Consider the following 25,942-nt stretch of genomic DNA (forward strand, 5'->3'; position numbering starts at 1 on the left):
TCACCTGGTGGTGCAACCCATCCACAGTCTTAGCCACCGTTCCCTTTACCGTCATGACAGATGCCTCACTCATCGGATGGGGCACTCATCTGGCCAACCACATGGCTCAGGGCCTCTGGTCACCCAGGCAGGTGCAGATGCATATCAGCAACTTACAACTGCAGGTCGTCCACTTTGCCTGCTGGGCTTTCTTGCCCCTCCTTTGATCTCGCCATGTGCAACTTTTGTCAGACAACATGACAGCAGTTGTTTACATCAACAGACAAGGCGGAGCCCAGTCCTTTCTACAGAGGCCATCCTCCTGTGGAACTGGTGCCTCGGCACAACATCATGCTGAAGACCTGTTCACCTCCCCAGCAGCAGCAACTCCCTGGCTGACGTGCTCAGCCACTCCTTCCATGCCAATCATAAGTGGGAACTTCACTACCCCACTCTTTGGTCCCTCTTCCGCCCGTGGGGCATGCCAAGTTGGGACCTCTTCGCCACACCGGAGAACCACAAGCTTCCCCTCTTTTGCTCCGGGGAGCCCTCGGCCTCAGCTCCCAGGGCAATGCCCTCCTCAATCCCTGGACCCCTGGCCTACACTATGACTTCCTGCCTATTCCTCTGCTTCCCCAAGTCCTCCGCAAAGTGCAGCACGATCACGCGAATCATCTTCTTATAGCCCCCTTCTGTCCTGACCAGTATTGGTACACGGATCTCCTCCATCTCTCTGTTCGTCCTCTAATCCATCTCCCAGACATTCCAGATCTCCTCACACAAGCGCACGGCCATCTGCGTCATCCCATCCTGAGTCCTCTCCATCTCATGGCCTGGTATTTGGATGGGGCTCACGCATAGACAACATATGCTCCTCTCCTATTCGTGACATCCTTACGCATAGTCAACGTCCATCTACTAGGATCTGTATCTAGTCCATCTATCAAGCCAGATGGCACCATTTTACTGCCTGGGTACAGCACCACCAGCTCTAGTTGGACTCTGTTTCCATTCCCACCATTCTGGATTACTTCCTCCATCTTTGGCAGTCAGGTCTTGCCCACTCCTCTGTCCACATCCACCTGGCAGTGCTCAGTGCTTTCCTTCCTCCTGTGGATGGTTTCTCCATCTTCACTCACCCGATTACCTCCCGTTTCCTTCGCGGCTTTCTCAGTGCCTTTCCCACCGTCTGGAAGCCTACTACTTCCTGAGACTGTAACCTCGTCCTCTCAACCCTCACCAAACTGCCATTTGAGCCACTCGCAACCTGCTCCCTTGCCCATCTTTCCATGAAGGTGATCTTTTTGGTGGCCATCACCTCTGCAAGATGAGTTAGTGAACTGGTGGCCATGATGGCGGAGCCTCCCTTTACAGTCTTTCACCAGGACACGGTCTTCCCACATCTCCATCCCAAATTCCTCCCCGAAATCGCCTCTCCATTTCACCTCAATCAGTGTATGCACCTACTTATCTTCTACCTTAAGTCACATGCCTCTCCCAGGAATGTGCTTTTCACATCCTAGATGTTCACTGAGCATTGGCCTTTTACTTCCAGCACACCCATGACTTCCGGGCCTTCCCCTGGCTTTTTATTGCCATTGCAGAGCGTTGCCGTGGCTGCGCCCTTTCGTCGCAACGCCTCCCTTATTGCATCACGGACTGCTACATGCTCTCCTGTACTCCATGTGGGCTCACGTTGCTACATCCATCTTCCTGGCAGATGTCCCATGACATGACATCTGCAGAGCAACCACATGGGCCTCGGTCGACACCTTTACCACCCATTATGCCATTGCTTCTACCACATCAATGGATGCTGCAGTGGGCCATGCTGTTCTCCGCACTTCTTCGAGCACTTGCGCCGGCCTCCTACCTGAGCGCTGCTCGCTACTCTCTGATGCTTGAAATCCAAATAGGGACCATCACTCGAAGAAGAAGAGGTTACTTACTGTAACTGGAGGTTCTTTGAGATGTGTGATCTATCTGGATTCCAATCCTGCCCTCCTTCCCCTCTGCTCCGGGCTTCTCTGCGTCAACCCATGCAGCCTCCTAAAGCCTCTGACACACCACACGGCGATGCACTATGCACGCGCAGCTCAATGGATGCTACTATGAACAATTCCGGCTTCAGCACGTGGCACACATGCGCACCCACGGTGGAATCCACATAGGGACCACGCATTCTGAAGAACTTCCAATTATAGTAAGTAACCCCCTCTCCTTTAGCTTATGCCAGTTCTCACTATCTTGACCGTCACATTCTGGGAAGGGAAGCACTTTGGATGTAAAATGATGATAGGGCAAAGGGTGCCATGAATTTGGGGGAAAATGAACATTTTAGCATGCAGCCAGATAAGGTATACTTTAAAACCAGGTTTTTAGAAAACTTAAATTAATAAAAGAAGATCATGCATGTGGAAGACTTCAGGCCATTGTGAAATATCACTTCATCCTTTGAAGTGAATGCACTATTGTAAATACATAAACATGATTATGTGCCTGAATTTATTGTGATGATAATGCAGCATTTCCAAATGAGACTCAGAAGGATATGTTCATAAAAGTATTCAGTGACTCACAGAGTTACAGGACTGCTGTTGTAAATAATCAGTTTAACAACACTGATCTCTTAATATGTATAAGAGACTTAATTATTTAAGTATTTGAAAAAAATTGTAATGTGGGGTAACCAGGTTCATATGTTAACAGCCACTCCAAAAATGCACAGCAATTTTAATCTGAGTCGGGTTTGAAGACAAACATGTTGAAAGTAGCCCCTCCTAAATTAGTTGTAAGGTGGTAATAGACTTTGGTCTTGATCCAAACACCCTGATAATGTTCTTTCTGTACCACCATATCCAAAGTGGTGAGGGACTTCTCCATGAGCTGTGAAATTCTTCAAATTATTATCTAAAATGGATTATGGCCTTTAGGAAGCCCACCTTCCTCTTTGTTTCAAATGACATCTGTACAATGTGGTTTTTCTAACTCCTAGACTTTTTCATTTATAATTTTAATTAAAATTTTTTGGCCAATAAGTTCTTTATGGATGTGCATAGTAGAAGTATTATTCTCCCGACACTGTCAGTGTGAGAAAATAGAGAAGAAATAAATTAACATATTTACAAATATGGTTTTGTGTCTCCAGTATACATGGATGTACCTTAATGAAACTCTTTCCACAGGGAATTGAAGGGGAGGATGAAGGAGCAATAAGTATGCTTTCTGATAATACAGCTAAGCTAACTTCAGCTGTTAGGTAAGTAATTAATAAAGCACTAGTAGTGTAGATAAAATAGCTTTCCATTAGGTATATTTTCCGCTGTTCTGATTTTAATATCTCCTGATGATTTTACCAACTTTCAAAATATCAATTGGAATGTTAAGCAAGAATTTAGATGTTTGTTGCCCGGTATGGCAAAACCTCAAAAAATAGACTTTGGAGGAGATTGTTCTTTCAGTGATTATCTGCATGGATTCTGCTTCTGGTGCACATGCAGTCCATTCGTGTGAGATTGGATTCTACTGGCCAGCAGAACCCATTGGGATTAGATGTCGTCACATGCCACACCCCCATCCAAGGACTAAAGGTGTGGAGTGGGCCCAACTGCCCCTCAGTTCCTTAACTTCCTTTTTACCACCTATGGGGGTGACACCAAACCACGCACTTTACTCTTCACACTGTGAGACTAGTTGTTAGGCTAGTTTATTATACTTGAATAATTAGTGTAGTTAGCATTAATTTACAGTTGTTGTAGTTTAACACTCATTGGCAAAATGATAAGATTAATCACTAGGAATTCCGTTTAGGTGTGAAGTTACCCCATGTAACGGGTACTTAGACGCTCAGGAAGGCTAGAGAGGCTATAAAAATAGAGGACTCAACAATAATGGGGGATTTCAACTACCCCAAATCGACTATGTACATGTCACCTCGGGAAGGGATGCAGAAATAAGGATTCTAGATACCATTATTGACTGCTTGTTGATGCAGCTAGACCTGGAACCCCCAAGGGGAGAGACAATTTTTGATTTAATCCTAAGTGGTGCACAGGATCTGGTCCAGGAGATGAATATAGCTGAACTTCTTGGTAGCTACCATAATATAATTAATTTTAACATCCTTGTGGGTTAGGGAGAAAACCAAAAAGCCTACCATAGTAGCATTTAACTTCAGAAAGGGGAACTACACAAACGTGAGGAAGATAGTTAAACAGGAATTAAAAGGAACAGTCACAAGTGAAATGCCTGCAAGCTGCATAGAAACTTCTTAAAAACCACCATAACAGAGGCTGAAACTAAATGTATACCCCAAATTAAAAAGAATCGTAAGAGGACCCAAAAAATGCCACCATGGCTCAACAACAGAGTAAAAGAAGCAGTTAGAGGCAAAAAGGCATATAAAAATTGGAAGTCAAATCCTACTGAGGAAAACAGAAAGAAGAATAAACTCTGGTAAGTCAAGTGTAAAAGTATAATTAGGCAGGCCAAAAAAAGAATTTGAAGAGCAGCTAGGAAAAAGACTCAAAAACTAACAGCAAAATACGTTTTAAGTACATCAGAAACAGGAAGCCCGCCAAACAATCAGTAGGGCCAATGGGTAATCAAGATGCTAAAGGAGCACTCAAGGAAGACAAGGCCATTGCAGAGAAGTTAAATGAATTCTTTTTAAATGAATCAGTCTTCACTGCAGAGGATGTGAGGTAGTTTCCCACAGCTGAGACATTCTTTTTAGGTGACAGATCTGAGAGGCTATTCCAGATTGAGGTGTCTGTAGAGGAAGTTTGGGAACAAATTGATATATTAAACAGTAATAAGTCACCCAAACCAGATGGTATTCACCTAAGAGTTTTGAAGGAACTCAAATACGAAATTGCAAAAATACTAACTTTGACAAGGTCCCTCACCAAAGGCTCTTAAACAAAGTAAGCAGTCATGGGATAAGAGGGACGGTCCTGTCATGGATCAGTAACTGGTTAAAAGACAAGAAACTAAGGGTTGGAATAAATGGCCAGTTTTCAGAGGGGAGAGAGGTAAATAGCTCTGTCCTCGATGGATCTGTACTGGGCCCATTGCTGTTCAATACATTCATAAATGATCTGGAAAAAGGGCTAAACAGTGAAGTGGCAAAGTTTGCAGACAATACAAAAGTACACAAGATAGTTACGTCCAAAGCTGAGACAAAGAGATACAAAGGGAGCTCACAAAATTACTTGAATGAGCAACAAAATGGCAATTGAAATTGAATGTTGACAAATGCAAAGTAAGTATAATCCCAACTATGCATACAAAATTATGGGATCTAAATTATCTGTTACCTCTCAAGAAAGAGATATTGGAGTCCTTGTGGATAGTTTTCTGAAAACATCCACTCAGTGTGCAGCAGCAGTCAAAAAAGCTAACAATTTTAGGAGCCATTAGGAAAGGGATAGATAAGACAGTAAATGTCATAATGCCACTATAGAAATCCATGGTACGTCCACACCTTGAATACTGTATGCAATTTGGGTCACCCCATCTCAAAAAATACATATTAGAAATGGAAAAGTTACCAAGACGTGCAACAAAAATGATTAAGGGTATGGGAACAGCTTCCATCTGAAGAGAGATTAAAATGACTAGCACTATTCAGTTTGGAAACGAGATGACTAAGGAGGGATATGACAGAGGTCTATGAAATCATGAATGGCGTGAAGAAAGTGAATAAGGGATTATTTACTCCTTCGTGTAATGTAAGAACCAGAGGTCACCCAGTGAAATTAATAGGCAGCAGGTTTAATACAAACATGAGGAAGTACTTTTTCCACACAATGCACAGCTAATCTATGGAACTCATTGCAGTGGGATGTTGTAAAGGTCAAACTATAACTGGTTTAATAAAAGAATTAGTTAAGGTCATGGGATGATAGGTCCATCAATGACTATTATTAGCCAAGATGGTCAGGGATACAACCCCATGCTCTGGCTGTCATTAAGCCTCTGACTGTCAGATGCTGGGAGTGGACAACAGGGGATGGATCACTTGGTGATTGCCCTGTTCTTTTCATTCCCTCTGAAACTTCTGGCATTGGCCACTGTCGGAAGACAGGATAGTGGGCTAGATGGACCATTGGTCTGACCCAGTATGGCTGAGCCAAAACCCTGACATTTTAAACATATCCCTCTTGCAAGGCTGGTATATGGCCTTATGGCCCATATTGTGTCCCTCTCGTGCAATGGCTGGTCACCAAGTACCCACAGGTACCACCTGAAACTGTGGTCCATACTTACACCATGATGAATACTCCAGGTGTCTGTTTTGTCTCAGTGAGGGACACATCTCTGACAAATGTTTAATCTGTCTCTCCTTTTCCAAAAGAATGCAGAAAGGCCTGATAGCCCTTTTCAAGCTTTCTTCTGGAGCTATCAAAAAGGGCCTCTTCAGAGTCTGAAGCTAAAAATCCTGTCAAGCTGGCTCATTTGCTCTTGGCTAATGTTCTGGTGAGATGCAGCCGTACACCAAGTCTCTGTGTTCATTCTTCATCAAAGACATTGAACCCCTAGGTCACTGAGTCTACGCCCAGTTGTTGTCAGGAAGGGGTGGGAAGGAACAGAGTTCCCAGGGTAAGCATAGACAAAGGTCACCCTCCCTAGTGCCTAGTAAGATGAGCCATGTCTCTCTGTTGGCTCATGCCCCTCAATGGAAAAGCAGTTTGCAGCCCTGACTGGATCCCTGTGATGTATTAACTGGTCACAGTGTACCGATGGTCCATATTTTCCCCAGTAATAACTCCTCAGTACTAGTGTCAATACTGTAACACTTGCTAGCAATCATCTCTGAGCCCATGACTCGGCCACCGACCTTCATGGTTCAGATGTCTCTGGTGCAGACTTTCTCAACACTGAAGATGTTTCCTGCACTGAGTCATCTTATGGTGATGACACAGCTAGAGTCACCCCTGCTATCCTTATCTGCCATTTTAAGTGCTTCTGCCTCTGGACCGATGAGTTCTGGAATTGAAACTGTGACTGGATTTCGGGAGGGCCCTAAAACACCCGAATAGTGTGACTTCGCTATTTGAGTGTTCATTTTCTTCCATCTCTTCAAAACATAGTTGGAAGATATCTGCCACCCATATACTTTGTTCTCTTGGGAGTTGTATGATCTGATGGGGAGCCCAGGGATCATCTTTCCAAGCACATGTCAGGGTTCCTGTGGGAAACATTCTTTTTGGTTTCCATCCCCATGTCCTCCAGCCCTGTACTATTATAGCATGCAATCTTGGCCATTTTGGGCTCCCATCTAGAAAATCTTTCTTTACTGCTTTCTCCTTCCAGAGTTAGATCTTCGTCCACTCCACTGTCTGCCTGAACAGTGTACTACTATGCACGTGTCAGCTTTCCCCCATCCCTTGGTTTAAAAAATCCACTACAGCCTTTTTAGTTTTACATGCCAGCAGTCTGGTTCCGTTTTTTTTTTTTTATGTGGAGCCAATCTCTCCTGTATAGGCTACTCCTTACCCAAATGTTCCCCAGTTCTTAATAAACCTAAATCCCTCCTCCTTGTACCATCATCTCATTCATGCATTGAGACCTTGCAGTCCTGCCTGTCTTACTGGCCCTGCATGTGGAAATGTAAGTAATTCAGAAAATGCCACCATGGTGGTCCTGGACTTTGATCTGTTACCTAGCAGCCTAAATTTGCCCTCCAGTACCTCTCTCCTACCTTTCCCAATTCATTGATACTTACATGTAGCACAACCACCAGTTGATCCCCAGCACTACCTACAGGGCCATCTTAATATCTCGTGAGATCTGCTATCTTTACATCCAGCTGGCAATTTACCATGCAGTTCTCCTGGTTATCATAATCTGTTTCTAGTAATCAAATCCCCACTACAATTGCCTGTCTCTTCCTTGTAAGCCCCTGCCCCCCGGAGGGATATCCTCAGTGCAAGAGGATATCATGACATCATCTGGAAGGTGGGTCCCAACTATGGGACTGTTTCCTTCTACTCCAGCTTGATGCTCTCCTGCCCCAAGATTTTCATCCTCCTTAACAGCATAGGGGCTGTTGGACAGGAGGTGGGACCACCCTACTTTGTCTCTAAAAGTCTCTTCTGTATACCCCACCGTCTCTCATTGTCCTCCAGTTCAGCCACTCTGGCCTCAAGAGCCCATACTGTGTCTCTGATGGATGTGAATTGCTCGCACCGCATGTGTACATACACCACCTGCTCCCAAGGCAAGTAGTCATACATGTTGCACTAAGTGCTCTAAAATGGGTAGCCCCCACTCTGCTGCTGATCTTCTACCTATGGTGTTTTATTTTGTTTTGTTTTTTGTTTTTTTACTCTTGTGGCTTTTTTTTATATAGCCTACATTTAGGGTATGTTTGTTAGGTGTATTGGGTTTTTTTCTGTTTCTTCTGTCAGTTACTTTTCTTGGGGACTTGGTGCCTTTCTAATTGTTATCCCTTGGCCTTCTCTCTTTGCAGCCAAACTTTCCTTATGTTGGCAGCTCACTCAACTTGCAGGAGGCCTCTAAATTTATGCCTGTGGCTAGGCTGCACACTCTTCCCACTTCCTATTGATAAATTAGGTCCTGACCTCTATTAGTTATCCCTGTGATCAAGGATAATCACTAATAAGTGATTATTCAGATGCCACAGTGCCGAGCACCTTCTATGGGGCTATGAGTCACCAGTACAGTGTATCTGATCAATCCTTCTTGAATTGCATACCCCAGAACTAGACACAGTACTCTAGCAGTGGTTGCATCAGTGCCAAATACAGAGGTTATACGATCTCTCTACGCCTACTTGAGATACCCCTAGTTATGCATCCGAGGAAGCCTTTAGCCCTTTTGGCCATAGCATCACACTGGAATCTCATGTTCAGCTGATTATCCTGTGCCCAAAAGTCTTTTTCAGAGTAACTGCTTCTCGGACTAGTGTCCCCCCATCTTATTAGTATGGTCTGCATTCTTTGTTCCTAGTTGTATACATTTACATTTAGGTGCATTACTTTCCCCATACTGTATATACGTAAGTTATTTTCTATCACTAAACTACAGCTACTTAAGTTACCCACATTGAATATACTGTAAATGTTTCTATGAGAACCTTAACTCTTGTATTTCCTGACTCCTTTGTTTTTCAGTTTGTAACCTTCACCATTGCTTCTCATAATTTTATGCATTTATTATAGTGAATGAACAATTCCACTAGAATGTGCAACTCAGTGTTTTACTTTATATTTAATTTTTTCAGCTCTCTTCCAGAACTACTTGAAAAGAAAAGGCTTATCGATCTTCATACAAACGTTGCAACTGCTGTTTTGGAGCATATAAAGGTATCCCTTCTGTCTGTTAAAAAAATATAGAACTCCTTTATAAATCATCTTATCTCTGTCAAACCACAATACGGTTGACATTACTTAAAACTGGAGAAATAGATCAGAATCGCATGTCTTTTCAAAAATAATACCTTGGAAAGAGTTACACATTGTATGACATCATTTGGTCTTGCAAGATAAAACCATGGGAGGAACTTTAATTTCAGTGTGTATGCACAACAGGGTGAAATAAATGTATTATGACAATCTTGGGTCAAAATTGCTCACAGATTTAGTTCATTTATCTGTGATGGCTAAATTCTAGTGTTAAAATTTTAATGTGGGGTGAAGCCTGTTACAGTGATATTTTAAAGCATATTTTTGCTGTGCTTTAGTTAGGCTAAGATTAGGTCATTAGTTAATGGTTTTTCTCAAAACATTTTATATAATGGACTTGTATCATCTGAAAGTGCTGATATGAAAGAAGTTCATGACTATATGGTAAACCACATAGGGAGGGGGTAAGGAAGGATGGTCTTTTGTGGTTAAGGTGTAGACCAGGGCATCAGGAAACTGGTTTTATTCCTGTTTCTGCAGAGGACTTGCTGAATGAATCACTTGGTTCCTGATCCTATGACATCTGACTGGGCAGACCCTTGTGTCTGCATGGAGTCCGATTGAAGTCAGTAAGGTTCCATGTGGATGCAGCAGTTTCTTAAGCACTTCAGAAAATTTTACCCAATACTACTTACCTGCCTCACAAGGGGTAGGATGTTTTGAGGCTTAATTCCACTAACATTTGTCAAGTGTTTTGAGCTCTTCAGTGCAAGATGATATTCAAGTTATTTTAAACATCATGTCTATGAATGAGTTATCACTACGTTGATTTTTGTTTTGAGTGTTAATGTTTCTTTGAATTTGGTTCAGCTACCAGGTGACCTGTAGTATGTTTTCTTGTAATAGTTGGCATGGAGTCAGGCATGCCAGCTTTCACACTCAGTAATTGAAAGGCAGTACAGTAGTTTCATAGAAAACGACAGTTGGCAGTGTCGACTTTTTATATGATAGTCTTGTCAGTAACCTCCCTTTTCTTGGAAAGATAATTGAGAAGGTGGTGGCAAGCCAGCTCCGGCAGCATCTTACATCTTCTACTTCTTTGGACATAAGCCAGCTTTCAGAGGGGGATGTAGAATGGAAGTAACATTAGTCTCTGTTGACTTTCCCCTCATGGCAATGGATAGAAGTCATATGTTCTTGCTAATTTTCCATTAGGTGCCATTGACTCACTTGTGTGACTTATCAGGAGTGGCAGGAATTACCTTAGGTTGGTCCCCCTCTCTCCTCCTATTGGAAAGTTCCCAGAGATTGATGAAGGATGATTTATTTTCCTCTTAGATGGTTCTCAGATGTGGGGTTTCAAGAAGCTCAATATTCTTACCACCTTATTGTGTATGTGCAGCTGCTGGAGCAAATCATGAAACAAAAGACATGCAATATCATCAATCTGCTAATGACACTTCTTTGTGTGTGTCCTTTTTGTTAGATCCAGAAGGAGCCATTTCCTTGCTCTCCAAATAATTGGCATTGATAAAGGCCTGGGTTAAGTTTGACTATCTTAAACCCAATCAAAATAAGATGCAGGTGATAGAGGTTGGTCTCTGGAATTACCTAAATCTAAGTCTGGTGACATAAAGATTGATATATGGCATTTCTGTAACTGCGAGTTGTTTTTCCTAGTCGTTTTTCTATGGACAAGGCCTTTCTAGTCTCTGTCCTTTTAAAGTTATGGTACATAAAGGTGGGAGTGGTAGGGTATTAGCCCCCTTGGAAATGTTTTGACTTTAATAAAATTCCCAGTGCACCTAGATACTGTGGTAATGGGCTCTGTATAAATTATAATAAATAAAATAATAAACCAGGAAGTACCAAAGATTTCAGAACAGGGCAGAATGGTGAATGTACCCTGTAGCCAGGTTATTTAGGCAATTCAGCACATATATCTGTGCTCTACTCAATTTATTCTGCAAATTCACTTTTTAAATGAGCTAGAAGAATATTTACATTTTAAAAATAGATACATTTGTCCATTTTGTACATTAGAGTTTGTTTCAGCTTCAATCTACTATAAATATTTATTTAAATATTTTTATCTCTTATGAAAATGAGTGTGAAAATTCCTTAGTAACTATTGTACTGTCAGAAATGTGTAGCTCACATTTTGTTTGCTAGTATACTTCAGGAGTTTAATTTTTATTTTTAGTGTTCATGATTTTGATGTCCAGTTACAGCTGCTTTCCGCATTGCCTTGGATCATTTTCTAAGATACACCAAGAGGAAACCAGAAATTAATCACCAGCTGTAGGGTCCTGGTAGTTTTCTGGTATATCTGTTTAGTGTAAAGTTGGAAAGAATGCACCAGTTCTTCACAAAGTAGACTAGCAAATATTTATCACTGAAGCTTTGAACAAATGAAGACTTGTTTTACACTGTTTTTGCTTTTAGGAGGCTGGTGACCTAAGAAATGTAGCCTGAAGTTAATAGCGTTAAGAATAAAATTATGGATTTGCTCTTACATAGTATTCTGGGAATTTTATTTAAAGCTTTATTTTATACCTATGTTTGACAATATTAATGTATTTTTATTCTGAATACTAGAATGTATTAAATTACCACTTGAAAACAAAATGTACCCATCCATGATGTTTTACTAATGTGTTAATGTGAGGTCATATCTTAGTATCTATATGTTAACTTCAGTGGGAGAGTTTGTGTATGGATTGATAGTAGAATGTGGCCCTTAGCTTGTAAAACTATTCTAACTCCTTTCTTACTCCACTATACACAATAAAGCTATTTCACTATTCTAAGACAAGTAAAAAAAATTTTTACCTTACCAGCCGAAAAAGTACAATCGCTAAAACCCCTTAAAATTATTAGTAATCATAACTGGCTATTTCTATATAGAAGATATTGATCATTCCCAACTGATTTACTTCCTTAAAATCACAGCTTTTCTTGGGATTAATCCACTGTACTTAACATATATCATTAGTCATGGATCTTTCTGTACGACTCAGGAGAACAGAGGCAGAATCTTTTGTCTGTCTGTCTCCTCCATCAAGAAAAATTCCTCCTGCGGGCATGTTTGCAGAACTGACCACCCCCTCTTCACTATCTTTGACTTCATGAAGGGAGCTGTTATTTCCTATTGCTTTCTGTTAGTCTTTAGCAAGGACTTTTTTCCCCTGGAAAATTTATTCCAGTTAGTTTTCTTTTCTCATTGAAAATTTTCTCCTTTTCTCCTCCAGTGTGCCCTTTCTCCAGAAGGGAGAGGTTCTTCATGGAAGTTTTTTGAAGAGAGTTGGCAATTCCCCTAGTCAAATGGTAGATCCCAGTCCTTTTAATGAATTGAGTGGCCCCACTGGCAAAATCAAATGGCTCCTGCTCCAGCTTCCACACTCGAGGGAATTTTGCAGGTGTTTGGGAGTGCAGTGTAGGATAGGTTGCATGAGCACCAAAAGTTTCCCCCAATATCAGTCACAGAAAAGTAGTTCCAGCTCATGGCAGCCTACTCTTAGAGATAATTTGTTAAAATTTCCAAGATTTTTAAATACAGAAAAAAGGCACAATAACATAAAGTGTGCAGATATAATTTCAGTACAAAGCCAATATCTGAATTGACAACCAGAAGCTGCTTCTAAACTGCATCAATACTTTACTGCATGAGAGAGAAGAGAAAAAAGTTACTGCAAAACAGAATTTATGATCTTGAAAATTTTTACCACTGTTCCAGTGTGCGTATTGTTGGATATACATACAGGTAAATAAATGAGGTGCAATATATTTTGTTATGTTAAAGAAACCTTAGCTTCTCTTCGTCTCTGATAATGGATAAGGGCTGAGAGAGTCCTAACTGGGAGACAGACTCAAGCCAATCCTATTGAAGTACCTCAGCTTTCATGGTGTGGGGGGGGACCCACCTCCAAAGAGAGAAAAGAACTCTCCTATTTCAGGATTTCTCTTGCTAGAAAATGGAAGCCTCTGTGGGAAGCTGACAGTAAACTACTAAGCTATGAAGTCTGCTATGCCTTATTGTAACCTGCTTGTTCACGTGTAAATCTATGAAGAAAAATTTCTCTTATAATGAATGAAAATTATAAAAGCTAAAGGTTTCTTCATGTACAAAACCCATGTGAACAATCCCATCCAACAGCTTTCACCACAAAAGTAACTAATAGTTTTAGTTGTTCTCTGTTATGAGAAAGGAATTAATGAAAAATTTAAAAAATAGTTTTCTTCAATTAATATGCCCCATAACTCACTCCCAACTGGCTCTGTGCATGTTTCTGAATGGTTTAAGTGGTTTACATGTAAACATTGGCTGGACTCCAGAATCCTGAAATGACTAATGCTTATATAGGGATCTTGTCCAACTTTCCCCCGCACTTCTAGGGGTAAGAGTTTAAGCCTGCTGGCAAACTTTCCTGAAACAGATTTCAGTTGCTCTCTTCATGCTCCTCTTTTTAGAGGGGGTTAATTTCTCTTTGGATGCTTTGGAGAAATTTCCTCAAGTGCCAAAGAGTGTACTTCTTATTTTACACTCCATTACTATTATCTCTACTCAAAAGAATAGTCTCAAATTCTTCGTCAGTCCCATAAGTTAAATTAGGTCCTATAATTTGGTCTGACCACACTCCAGTAAATATTCAAGTATCAGTAAATCTAAGACTTGAACACAAGTTACGGGTAGAAAGTTATAAACATCATTCATATTTTGAACACAAATTACCCCAAACTTTGCAGGGCAGTCAGTGGAAAACCTTAATGGGTGTGACCAAGGACTATCTTATTTCTTTAGAAATCTCTTACAATAAAACATCTTATGAACAGAAAAAAACCCACTCCAATAGGAGATATTTAATCTTGAAACATTTTATTTAAACTAAAGGAAGAGGAAGAAACTGTCCTTATGAGAAATTGATTAGTGCTAGAGGTAAATTAAGTATAAATACCTACGTGGGAACAAATATTAATAATGAGTTTTCCAGCCTAGCAGTGGCTGGAAGTTGAAGCTAGAAAACAAATTCACACTGGAAATAAGACATACATTTTTAATAGTGAAAGTAGTTAACCATCACAACAATTTTACTGAGAGTTGTGTGAATTCTCCATCACTGAAGATAGACACCCATGGCTTATTTTTTCCTGTGCACTACTTCCCTGTTCACTTCACATCTCTTCGATGACTTTGCATGTAAATTGGCATTCACTGTGTTAGCTTACAATGCTTAATTTATATCTGACAGAGAGGTGAATAAATATCTGTAGTCTCAAAGAAAACTGACTTCTTCACCTCTGCTGGTGATTCATACCTTGATACAGAATCTTAGGGCTGGTCTACACTATACAGGTCAACATAAGGCAGCTTATGTTGACCTAATTATGTCATTGTCTATGCTACAGCCTTTCTCCCACAATGTAAGTGCCCTACTACACCAACGTAATAACTCCTCCTACACAAGAGGCATAAGGCTTATGTCGGTATAGTTAGGGTGACGCAGTGTCTGTGTAAACACTGCGTTACTTACATCCACTACTCTAAATATTGCGTATAGCTGATTCTAACCTTTATTGGTAATGATGTGGTGGAAGTGGAGATGTTAATAACTTTTTTGGAACTATCCACATAAACATTATTGGAAATCAAATTGCTCATTACTGCTTTCTTATTTTCAACATAATCTAGCACCAGTACTGGTTTTATTGGTCTCTGATACAATGTACTGTGTACCGTATTAGGCCCTTCTTTATCACTGAGTATTTCTCAAAGCGAGCATTATAATTCATAGTGGAAAAATTTCTACAAGTATCTCCAGCAATAAATAATTTGTGAAAACTTAGTTAAGGAAAATTATAAGCATCAAAAAGACATCTATGTAGTATATTTAACTGCATGGCAACACCTTAACGGTACAGAATTCATACAAAATATATACCACCCACTTTGTTACTTGTATCATTATTTCAGTTATTGCATCTGAAGAAGTGGTTTTTTACCCATGAAAGCTTATGCCCAAATAAATGTTAGTCTTTAAGGTGCTACCGGACTCCTTGTTGTTTTTGTGGGTAGAGACTAACATGGCTACCCCCTGATACTTGATTATTTCAGTGCTTCTCCTATATAACTAGTCTCTTGCTCTGTGATTTGTGTCAGGACTTGCTGGTGTGTTTTTTCTTCTTCTTGATTATACAAGAACCTGGAAAAACAATGAATTGAAAACACAAATACCATTATCAGTATACTCTAAAGAATGAATAAGTAACAAAAGTGAAACTTGTTATTCCACAGTTTGCTGTTGGAATAACATCTAAACTCCTTCTATTGGAAATAAAAAAATAGCTTAAGTATACATTGGGAAAGTTTCCATTAAAAGTATAGACAGTGCTGTATGCAAAGATGATAAATGTAAAGTGAAAAATGTCTTGTTTTACCAAGTGGTGGTGCAATACTGCTCAAAGTCATCTTTGGTTGTTCCCTGGAGTCATAATTTAAAGACCGCTGTGTAAATGGCAACTCAGAGTGATATTCAAGTAGCACAGCTTCTGCCATACTGATGCGGAACCAGGGTCCAGGCCTCTCCCAGGAAGAGAAAAGGAAAACAAAATTTAAAATTGTTTATGTTATCAATGACAAAAAGAAAAGGAGTACTAGTGGCACCTTAGAGACTAACCAATTTATTTGAGCATAAACTTTCGTGAGCTATAGTTCACTTTATCAGATGCATTCCTATCAATGATAGCATATAAATTACAATAATTAAATAGATCAGAAAGCTGAAATCCATAATTTTAAGTTACCAGAGGGCCCTGGCCAGTCATTTCTTGCCTCATCCTGACTGTTAGTCCCACTGCACATCAGGATCTCTCCTTTGTCTCTGCCTGTTGTCAGAGTCCAGAAGATTACTCCTGCCCTCTAGTGTGTCTGCATGCATCCAAACGAATGAGCAGCTGTTATGCTTAAATGAAGTAAGCACTATCTGCTTTATATCAGCACTTCTGAGAACTGTCAGTTCATGGGGAAGTGGATGTCTTGAGGGATTGATAAGGCATATCTACAACATATGTCACAGGGTGGTTAGTAGCATCTGTAGTTATCCAGAAGTTTATGAAATTTAATTTGATTTCATTCCAGTTCCAAGTGAACAAGCATCAGCATCACAAAAAACACTACACTACTTGACACCCTTGTAATGGCAGTCTTGACAGGCCAGCCGTTGAGTATGCATGGAGATTTAACTACTCTTTCACCCCTAGATTTTTGACCCCCTTCTAGGATCAAGGTTGGGACATATTGGCCGGAAGTTGACACATTAGCAGTGTAGGGAAGTTTGCACTGCTGCTACTCAGGCTATAGACCTGTTGCGTGCATCAATCAAGAACTTCCTTCACCAGGGTTTCAATCTGACTTCTTTCATTAGCATCAAATTCACATTTAAAAATCCTTAGCTTAAGCTTTTGAAGGGAGTATATGTCCCTGTACCATTGCTGCTGATGTTACATTTTTGGAGTCTAAAAGGTATATTTAAGTCGCTACTAGTGGGTTTGCTTTATTGTAGTAACCTATTTCGATCAGTCACCTTGCCAAACAGTTTAAAACTACTCATGGATTGAAAGAAGAACTTGTGTTCAGTGTGAGTTTAAAATGAGTTGAGAACTGTGACCATATTTTTGTGATTGATAAGTGTGCCTGTATATGCCATCTGATCCTTGAAACGATGAATATCATTTTATTTAAAAAAAAAGTAAAGTTGAGCATCAACCAAATACTCTTAATGGGTTATTCTGTTCATTTTTGACATACTACAATGATACAAATCAGTCTCAGCTGGGATGCCAGCTAACACATTATTCTTGATGCCAAATTCAACACTAAAGCATTTTTTTAATTAGATAAAGGTTTCATGTCTTATTCAAAATTCTTTTGCTTACCAGACACCTTCTGTTAGTGGGGGGAAATTGCATTTTTAAAGGTGTGTGGAATTTAGATGCCGCAGAGAGAAATGTAGTCAAACATATGGCGACCAAGTTAACATACAGGGTAGACTAGAAAAGCTGCAAGTGTCTAAGATAATTGTTTTTCATGTCGCCACATAAATTGGAAGATTTCATGGGAGACTATCAAGGAGTATAATGGGATGATGTAGAATTGTATTTCTATGATTTCTTAAATTATATTTGTGTGTTCTGACTCAGCACATTTTTCATTTAGGATATTAGGTTGGAACTGCAGTAAGGATCAAGAGGTTAAAAGCCAGCAGTCAAATTCTGCTCTGTTACACTAGAGTTAATCCTGAGTAATTGACAATAACTTCAGTGGAATTATGTCAGATTTACAGTGATATAACTGAGGGCAAAATTTGCCTCAGGATTTATGTGCATGAATTTACAGAAATATTCCTCCTGTGCCCTTTTTGCTCTGGATACAGAGAAGGGGAGAGTGGGTGGAGCATGTTGCACTCTAGCTAGCCCTAGTTGTCATATAGTTCCTTAAGAAACCATTGCTATCTGGTGCAAATTCAAGCAGCCCCTAACCTGGGCCAGGGTAGAGAGTCTGGGAGCTTTAACTGGTTGTTGGGTTCTCAGCTTCTCTTTTTTCTCTTCTCCTGGGCTGCTGTATGAGACTGTGGGAGGGAAGGGAGACATCCTTTGTTACGTGGTGCTTCCGTAGGCTCAGGCAAAGCTAGTTGAGCACCTGTCCTACTCTTCCTCAGGTTCCTACCGCTCCTCAGGAAAGCAGACAAAGGAGAAACCAGAGCTGCTTTCTCTTCCCTGCCTTGCAATGGAGCAGCCAGCCAGCAGGGGAGCTGCTGAGCAGCTTCATCAGGGAAGGCACAGCTGCTCTTCAGAGAACTCCCAGTTCATACCAGAACTGCTCCTCGGGCTGCAGAGAAAAGTGGCAGAAGATGGTGCAGTCTACCTCCTCTCTCTAGTGATGGGTCTGATTCAAACACTTCTATTTTAAAAATACACAGCATGGCTCAGAAGATACATTTTCAATTTGTAGTCAAATACCCATTTTTTTTAAATTTTTTTTAGAACAGTTGCCCTTGAGGGCCACAGCTTAGAGCCTTGAGAACAAGTGAATATAGTTGGACATAACAATGGTCAGAGACTGATTTTTACAGAAATGGGTATTTCCAATAACTGTGGAAATTCAGCTGCACAGGGACTTTAATTGGGCTTGCTGTTCTGGAAATAGTTGTTTTCCTAAATAAATGAAGGCTTGGTGGAAGCTAGTGAGGATTATTGCTAGTGCTTGTATATTATAGGGGGAACTAGTAACAATGCCTTTATTTAGGTTGCCTAACACTTTCCATTATAAAGGATTCTTGCAGCCTTTTCTTTTGGGTAGTTCTCGTACCTGTTGTTTGCAGCAAATCTTTGATATTCAGCAAGAGAAATGCCTTTGGACTAGAGAAGTGCCTTTTTGTCCTATGAAGTTTAGTTCAGCTTCACTGAGATACAAACTACGAGAAGTCGCCTTTTTCTTTCTTTCACTTGCAGTCTTCATGAAAGTTTTGGCAGTATGCCAAAACTTGTTAACACTGACTTCCTAAGGTTGGGTTCATGTTGCCATCACCAAAGCAGCAGTAGCAGTTACCGTACTTGGAGAGCCTTGAAGGTGCCAGCACATGATTCCAGTGACCCATACCCACGTGAAGAAAAAACTGGGCCAGCCTCCCCCATAAGTGCTCTGCAGTCCCATGTGGTATCTGTGGGGTAGGAGCTCCCCCAACTCCCAAGGCAGGAGGGTGAAGAGAGTGATAAAGTGTCTCTCATGTGTGCACACGCGCAAACACATACTGGATCTACCTGGCTGGGCTCCCCCAACACCAACGACCCCTAGAACTCAGCACCTAGACCCAGCAATCCATCCCTTCTCTGGAATAACAGCTTTTTCCTGTTGCCAGCCAATGTATTTGGTCTTGTAACTCAAGTGGTAGCAGTCTGTTGCAAAGCTAAAGGTTGTAAACCTTAATGACACATGATGAGGGTTTCAGTTGCACATAATAGAATTTTTTACATTTTTCTTTCCTAAAATAATTCGAAAATTAAGTTCAAAGCATAAGAACAGCCATACTGGATCAGACCAAAGGTCCATCTAGCCCAGTATCCTGTCTTCCGACAGTGGCCAATGCTAGGTATCCCAGAGGGAATGAACAGAACAGGTCATCATCAAGTGATTCATCCCCTGTTGCCCTTCTGGCAAAAAAGAAAGGAAAAGAAAATTAAAAAAAGCTCATCTTACGCAGCTGTCATCACCACTTCTTGCAGTAGCTAGATAGGTTTCCTATCCAAGTAGGGATCAGCTCTAACCCTACTTACGTAGTCAGAGCTACCCAGCCACTACTGCTGGATTTGGGATTCCTGATTACCTTACTTAGTTTACAAAATCAAGCACTTGAAAGATAGAAAATGCTGGTTGTATGGTTGCCTATTCATCCTTAACTTGGCCCTCTTGTGCATAGGCATTATGATACTGTCTTTAATTACATGATCACATAACATACCATTTTATCCACAGGACATCCACTTGCTCAGTGCAAGTGATGGATGCCCAGTTTCCCCTAAGAAAGGGTCTCCAGAATTTGGCCTAGTGATTATGTAAAAACTTGGTGTTGAAATAGAGAGACATCTTTTCCAACTTAAGCCAAATGACCTTATTCCAAAGTCTTCTGCCTTAATATTAATGAATTCTTGGTGTACTGTCAGATGGCATAGTGATCTTAATGCTAGCCTTCATCATTTGTATGGAAGACTGCAGACTTTTTCTCTGGAATCATGTCTTCCTATGTCTGGGGACCTGCTATGTTTATCTGGATAGCACATTTGCTAATTGCTTTGTTGACAGACTTATTTAAAATATGCTGTAGATTTAACCTAAGCTTTCACAATGATTTATTGCAACATTCTGATAGGGCTGCTTGGGCAATTGTGATACAGCACCATAGGTAACGATACAATGCTGCCTGTTGTCCAGCTCAAAACACAGTTTATGTCTGGCTTTTCCCCAACCCATAAGTTTTTGGTCATTTGTTTGTTTTTAAGATTTTTTTTGTGCTGCACCCTAATATATTGATTCAAAGGAGTACTACTGATATTGAACAAAATTATTCAGAGGATTGATTGATTTTCTGCACTATGGAGGCACAGAAGTATTTTTGTGTTAACATCATAATGAAAAACTGAGTGATTGTCATGCTGAGTGATTTATTTTTTTTTCCTTCAGTAAGTAGGAAAAGTGAATAATTTGAAAGTATCTGTGATCAACTAATTTATCTACATGTTAAAATAGGGAAGTATATTTTCACAATGTAATCATTTTAATTTTAACATTTATTCTTGAACAGGCACGGAAACTGGATGTGTATTTTGAGTATGAGGAAAAAATAATGAGCAAGTCCACTCTCGATAAATCTCTCTTGGACATGATTTCTGACCCTGATGGTAAGTACTGAAAATCTGAATTCGGTATAAACCAATTTTCTCTGTTTTTGATGGAGAATCAAGTAGGGGCCCATTGACTCTGTAATTTTCCATCTCACTTGATCAGTCAGATTAGTGGAGTGCATATACAATACACTAGACTTGTAATGAGAAGAGGTTTTTAAAACAGCTAGGAAATTCACTCTTTAGACTAAATCCAAAATCATGACAGGAATTTTGCCACTCCTACAAAACCTTTTCTGGCTCTCGCACCAAAAGAGCTTGTCAAGTGACAATACTAAGAGAAAAGGCAGAAAGCCATGCAAGAAAAATAAGTTAGTAGCTGAGTGGTAAGAGGTCTGTGCAAAAGCTTTACAGAAAATTATGCTGGGTAAAGACTGGAAATAGTAACAATTTATTCATGACTGAACATGAATATATCACTATTGATAGCTGTGAACGTAAGTAATTATCAATATATAATCTATAAAATAGTCTCATAAAGACAGTTACCATGGATCAAAGCTTATTGGGTCAAGTAAATATTTTGACATTGAATTTTACCCACAATTAATATTTATGATTACATTGTACTCTCAGTATATATGGCACTGGAGATAACTAACTGTGCCACAAAATCTCAAAAGAGCTTACTTGCTAAAATGCAGTACAACATAAAATAATGTGTTTTGCAAAATAGGTGTGTTTAAACAATATTTGAAGTAACTAAAACTGTGCTTGTAGTACTTTAATTTGGAGTCTGTTCAAAGCATATTTGGGGCATGAAAGAAGGCACTATATTGGGAGTGGGTGAAGGATGGAGAGGTTAAGAGATAAGCTTGGTTAAAGAGAAGTTAGGAGAATGTTTTGGGAAGGGTTTGCAATGCCTCATAGGAGCAGGTTCAGCATCACATGATGCTCCATCCCATCATTCCATGGGCATCCTACTAGGTTTCCAGATGCCTTTCAACTGGTAACCTGCCCTGGTAACCTGCAAGCCAACTATCTCTGTCAGAAAGCATGGATCCTTAATTGCTCTTCAGTATTGTACTGTGCCTTATAAACACAAGGCTATAAGAGGAGTCCAGCGGGGGAACTATTGAGCTGAGGGAGGCCTTGAAGGAGTATGTTACCAATGAGTCACAGTAATATGTTTTACAGTAGTGTGCTGAGCCTGGCATTGCTTGTTTGCACCGTGCTATGAACCTTGTAATGATTGCTGTATGTGCCCAACTGTAACAATGCACATACACCTATTACTGTTGTCTTGAATGTTAGCAGCAGTCACCATGTGATGATGAATAATAACAATAAATTCAGTTTCTGTAAGTAGATTTTTATTCCACACCCATGCAAACATACCTATATAATGCTGAGGTAAACTTCATACATGCAGGGGAGAGTGTCTTTAAAGGGGATGGAACAGGGAATTCACAAGCATGTACACCAACGAGGCTCTCACAGCTGAGTGCACATGCGGCTGTCATATTTAATCTTCTGTGGGGTGGAGTGCCTTGGGTACTGCTGTGGCCCCAGAAGATACGTGGAATGGGAGGTGGGATGTAGGGAAGTCCTTGTGATTCTCTCCCTCTGCTTCCCTACTGTGATTTCTAGCCACAGCCTCATCTCCCCACAGACCCAGGAGATCCAGCACCTCCCATATACTCCAGGCAGGAGCTGCATGGAGCTGGCGTGCTCGGCTGGATGATTGCTATGTGAGATCTCCACAGCAAGCAAAGAGAGCAATTTCAAAACTTCCTGGGGCTTTAAAAGGGGAGGGGTGCATGCCTGGGTACCCGGCTGGAGGGCAACAGAGTTCAAAACGGTGACCAGAGCGATCACGGTGGGCATTGTGGGATACCTCCTGGAGGCTACTTAGGGTGACATAAGCAATGCAGCATTTACACTGATGCTGTGTCTTTCTAACTACATCACCTTAAGCTCTATGCCTCCTCAAAGTGGTTTTATTATGTTGGCGTAGCAGGAGAGTTAAACCAGTGGGAGGAGCATTGCACTGTGTATACCTCCATAGTTAGGTCGATGTAAGCTGCCTATGTCGACTTAACTTTGTAGCATAGTCAAGCTCTAAGTTCAGCTGGGAAAAGGCTGCTTTATACTGCACTCTGTCAGGGATGCCAACTGATACACTATAGAGGTTTGGTGCAAGGTGACTATGACAGTGCAAGCAGTTTTTTTTTTCTTTTTGGCAAGTTGTCTACGGGGAGTAGTCGATACTGGTGATAAGTGGGAGTGAGTCTGGCCTGTATGCCTGCCAGCCACTACTGCTAACAGTGGGAGGACATCTCACTCCTGTGCCAGAAGTTTGCCACCATCAAGCCTAGCAGCTGACGTCTGAACTGTCCTCTAAAGAGTTGGAGACCAGTGGTTAGAACAGAGTGAGGCGAAAAGCAGTGTCCTGCACAGCCAAAAAAACGAAACATGTTTAGGAAAATGCAACTTAGGCACTATGAATGAGGAAGGGAAAGTGCTACTAGATATTATATATTGCCAACCAGTGGATGATAACCAATACATTGTTCCAAAAGGGGACGAATCATGTGGTTCTGTACTTCAGTGGTGCAAACAAACGCCAGATCGATAAGAGGTTAGTGAGGAAATCTCAGCGAAGTGGAGTTATGGACTGCAAAGTGATAACTAATGAGAAATCAGCACAAGCCTCTTGTGGCAAAGACTGCAGTTCAGCACCTGGTAAGGAAGGAACTAAGCTCAAAAGAAACAGGATTAAAGTATGTAGTGTTGTTATAGCCTTGTCCATCCCAGGATATTGGGGAGACAAGGTGGGTGAGATACCTTTCATGAGACCAATTTCTGTTCATGAAAGAAAAAAGATTATAGAAGGGCTTGTTAAGGGAAAAGACCAGCAAAGAAGCTCATGCAAGCAGTACAGGATAAATATTGGGAAATAAATTTGGTATCTGTTGAAGAGGAAAGCTGGTTTGTGGCTGTGGAAGAGGCTCGTGGACAGTACGGATGGGGAACGATGGTAGACTGAAGTGCAGGTGACAATCCAAAACAAGAAAATGGCATGTAAAGAAAAATAAATAAATTCATGGAGCATAAATTAAAGTGAATACAAAGAAGCAAAGTAAGCTGCCAAGCAAGAAGTGAAGGAGGTCAAAGAGAATGCTCTAGATAACCTGTGCAGCTACCTTGTAAATGACCTGTAACTGGCAAAAAGACGGATAGCATTGCAAAGAGATGTGAAGGGAAGGACGGTGCTATTGCAACACTATTTGTAAAAGATGACCGGATAACGAAGACTGTTACAGCAGCTGGATGTGATGACATGACAGTGGGTCTGGTGAAAGTCCTGGGCAAGAGAAGAATAAAATGGATGAGCATAGTGGTTAAAGCCTTATGGAAAGACAAAAGCATTCCCAAAGATCAATCACAAGCCTATTTTGGTCCTAATACGTAAGAACGGAAGCATCCATGAAAGCAGAAACTATTGAGGGATAAAGTTACTGTCATACGGGCTGAAGATTATGGAATACATGTTAGATGCTAAGATTAGGTGGATGGTGGAACCCCTCCTTGAGCAAGAACAGTTTGACTTTAGAAAAGAACGAGGAACCACAGATTCCATGTTTGTAATCTGGCAAGTGATAAAGAAGTGGCTAGAGCACCAGCAGGATAGCTTCTGGTCTTTTACAGACCTAGAAAAGGCATACAATAAAGTGGGCAGAAGGATGCTCACGGTGGTGCTGAGAAAATCGATTGTGTCTGAAGATTTAATAACTGTAGTGAATGCTATATATATAGTGATGCAAAAATGTTTTGAAACAGAAAGCTCCTTTGAAGTGAAAGTCAGATTGCACCAGAAGTTGGCCCTAAACCTGCTGCTGTTTATCCTATTGATGGACCTAATCAGCAGGAAGATTCCAATGAGAAAAGGTGAGATGCTGCTACATGGAGATGACAAAGTAATGAGGGCATCATCAAAAGAAGATATAGAGAAAATAGTAAACCAGTGGTATGAACAACTAAGTAGGCATGGAATAAAAATGAGTCTGACTAAGACTGAGGTCATTTGGGTCAGAAGAGGTGCACGGGGAAACTGGATATAGAGATTAATGGAGTATGACTCAGCCTGGCTGAGCAGTTCAAGCACCTGAGCAGCTGGATAACAGAAAACAATGAGCTTGCATGTGAGATACAGTCTAGATTGGAGAATGCTGGAAGAGTGAGGAATAACATCCCAGATGTTGTATATGACAAGCATATGCCACTGAAACTGAAATCCCGATTATATAAAACAGTTTTACCCCTCTATACTATATAGTGCAGAAGCCTGGGCTGTAAACAAATGGCAGGTTCAATGTCTACAGGTGTTTGAAAAGAGATACACGAAGGGACAGATTGAAAGCATTAGGTTGGAAATCAAAGTTCATGATGTGGCTGGCAAAATCCAGGAAGCATGACTTCACTGGTTCAGGCACATAAAGCGGATGAATAAAGAGAACTTGGGGAAGATAGCATGGCAGGAGAAGGTGGTAGGAAAGAGACCCTGAGGAATGCCGAGGAAGCAATGAATGGATTGCATCAAAGATAGTAAGCAGGTGGACCTTAGTGCCACCTCAAACAGACAAAGATGGCAGATGTTTGTATGATGATCTGACCCAGATGATGGGTTAAGAGGGGAAAGAAGGAAGACTAATGAGAGCTGAGAAAATCAGAAAATTGGTGGTCCCAGAAGGTGGAAGTGGCTGGAAAAATTAAAAATAGGGGGGGGGAGATAAGGTGGTGATTAGACAAAAGGGAACTCTGAGTTGGGGGAAGGTAGTAGAGGATGTCTTCACCATGAACTGGTCAACTGAGTTCCACCTCAGTAGGTAGAAGATCCAGTCCTTGATTAAGAATAAGTGGCAGGTGGAGCCATAATTAAGTTGGAGACAGTATGGTGATACAGAGGACGAGCTAAACCTGACATTGAAATCAAGAGCAGGAGAAAGTTGTTAATTATACTGACAAGGAGAGAGGTGAGAGAAGAGTTTTGTTAGAATAGACTTCCAGGGAAGGGAGGAAGTGGGATGTACTGAAAATGGCAGATGAGAAGAAAAGTGAAACAAGGCCTCTGCTGCTTACAGTACGGGAGAATGAGAAAGAGTAGAACTCCCACGGTGCAGCTTCTGAAACAGTGA

General features: G+C 40.9%; 1 protein-coding gene across 5 annotated transcripts in view; it reads left to right on the top strand.

Annotated features, from left to right (window-relative positions):
* The window catches only part of SCFD1 (sec1 family domain containing 1), a 142,257-nt gene that overhangs the window by 54,324 nt on the left and 61,991 nt on the right, over positions 1 to 25,942 (top strand). For all 5 annotated transcript variants that reach the window (XR_013346388.1, XR_013346387.1, XM_077818974.1 and 2 more), the window contains exons 13-15: positions 3,165 to 3,238; positions 9,230 to 9,311; positions 20,705 to 20,801. Coding sequence is in view for 3 of the 5 variants with exons in the window: in XM_077818974.1 (XP_077675100.1) it covers positions 3,165 to 3,238; positions 9,230 to 9,311; positions 20,705 to 20,801 (253 nt within the window). In the remaining 2 variants the exon portion in view is untranslated. The remainder of the gene's footprint in view (positions 1 to 3,164; positions 3,239 to 9,229; positions 9,312 to 20,704; positions 20,802 to 25,942) is intronic.

Source organism: Eretmochelys imbricata, chromosome 6, assembly GCF_965152235.1.
Source record: "Eretmochelys imbricata isolate rEreImb1 chromosome 6, rEreImb1.hap1, whole genome shotgun sequence".
Lineage (NCBI taxonomy): Eukaryota > Metazoa > Chordata > Testudines > Cheloniidae > Eretmochelys > Eretmochelys imbricata.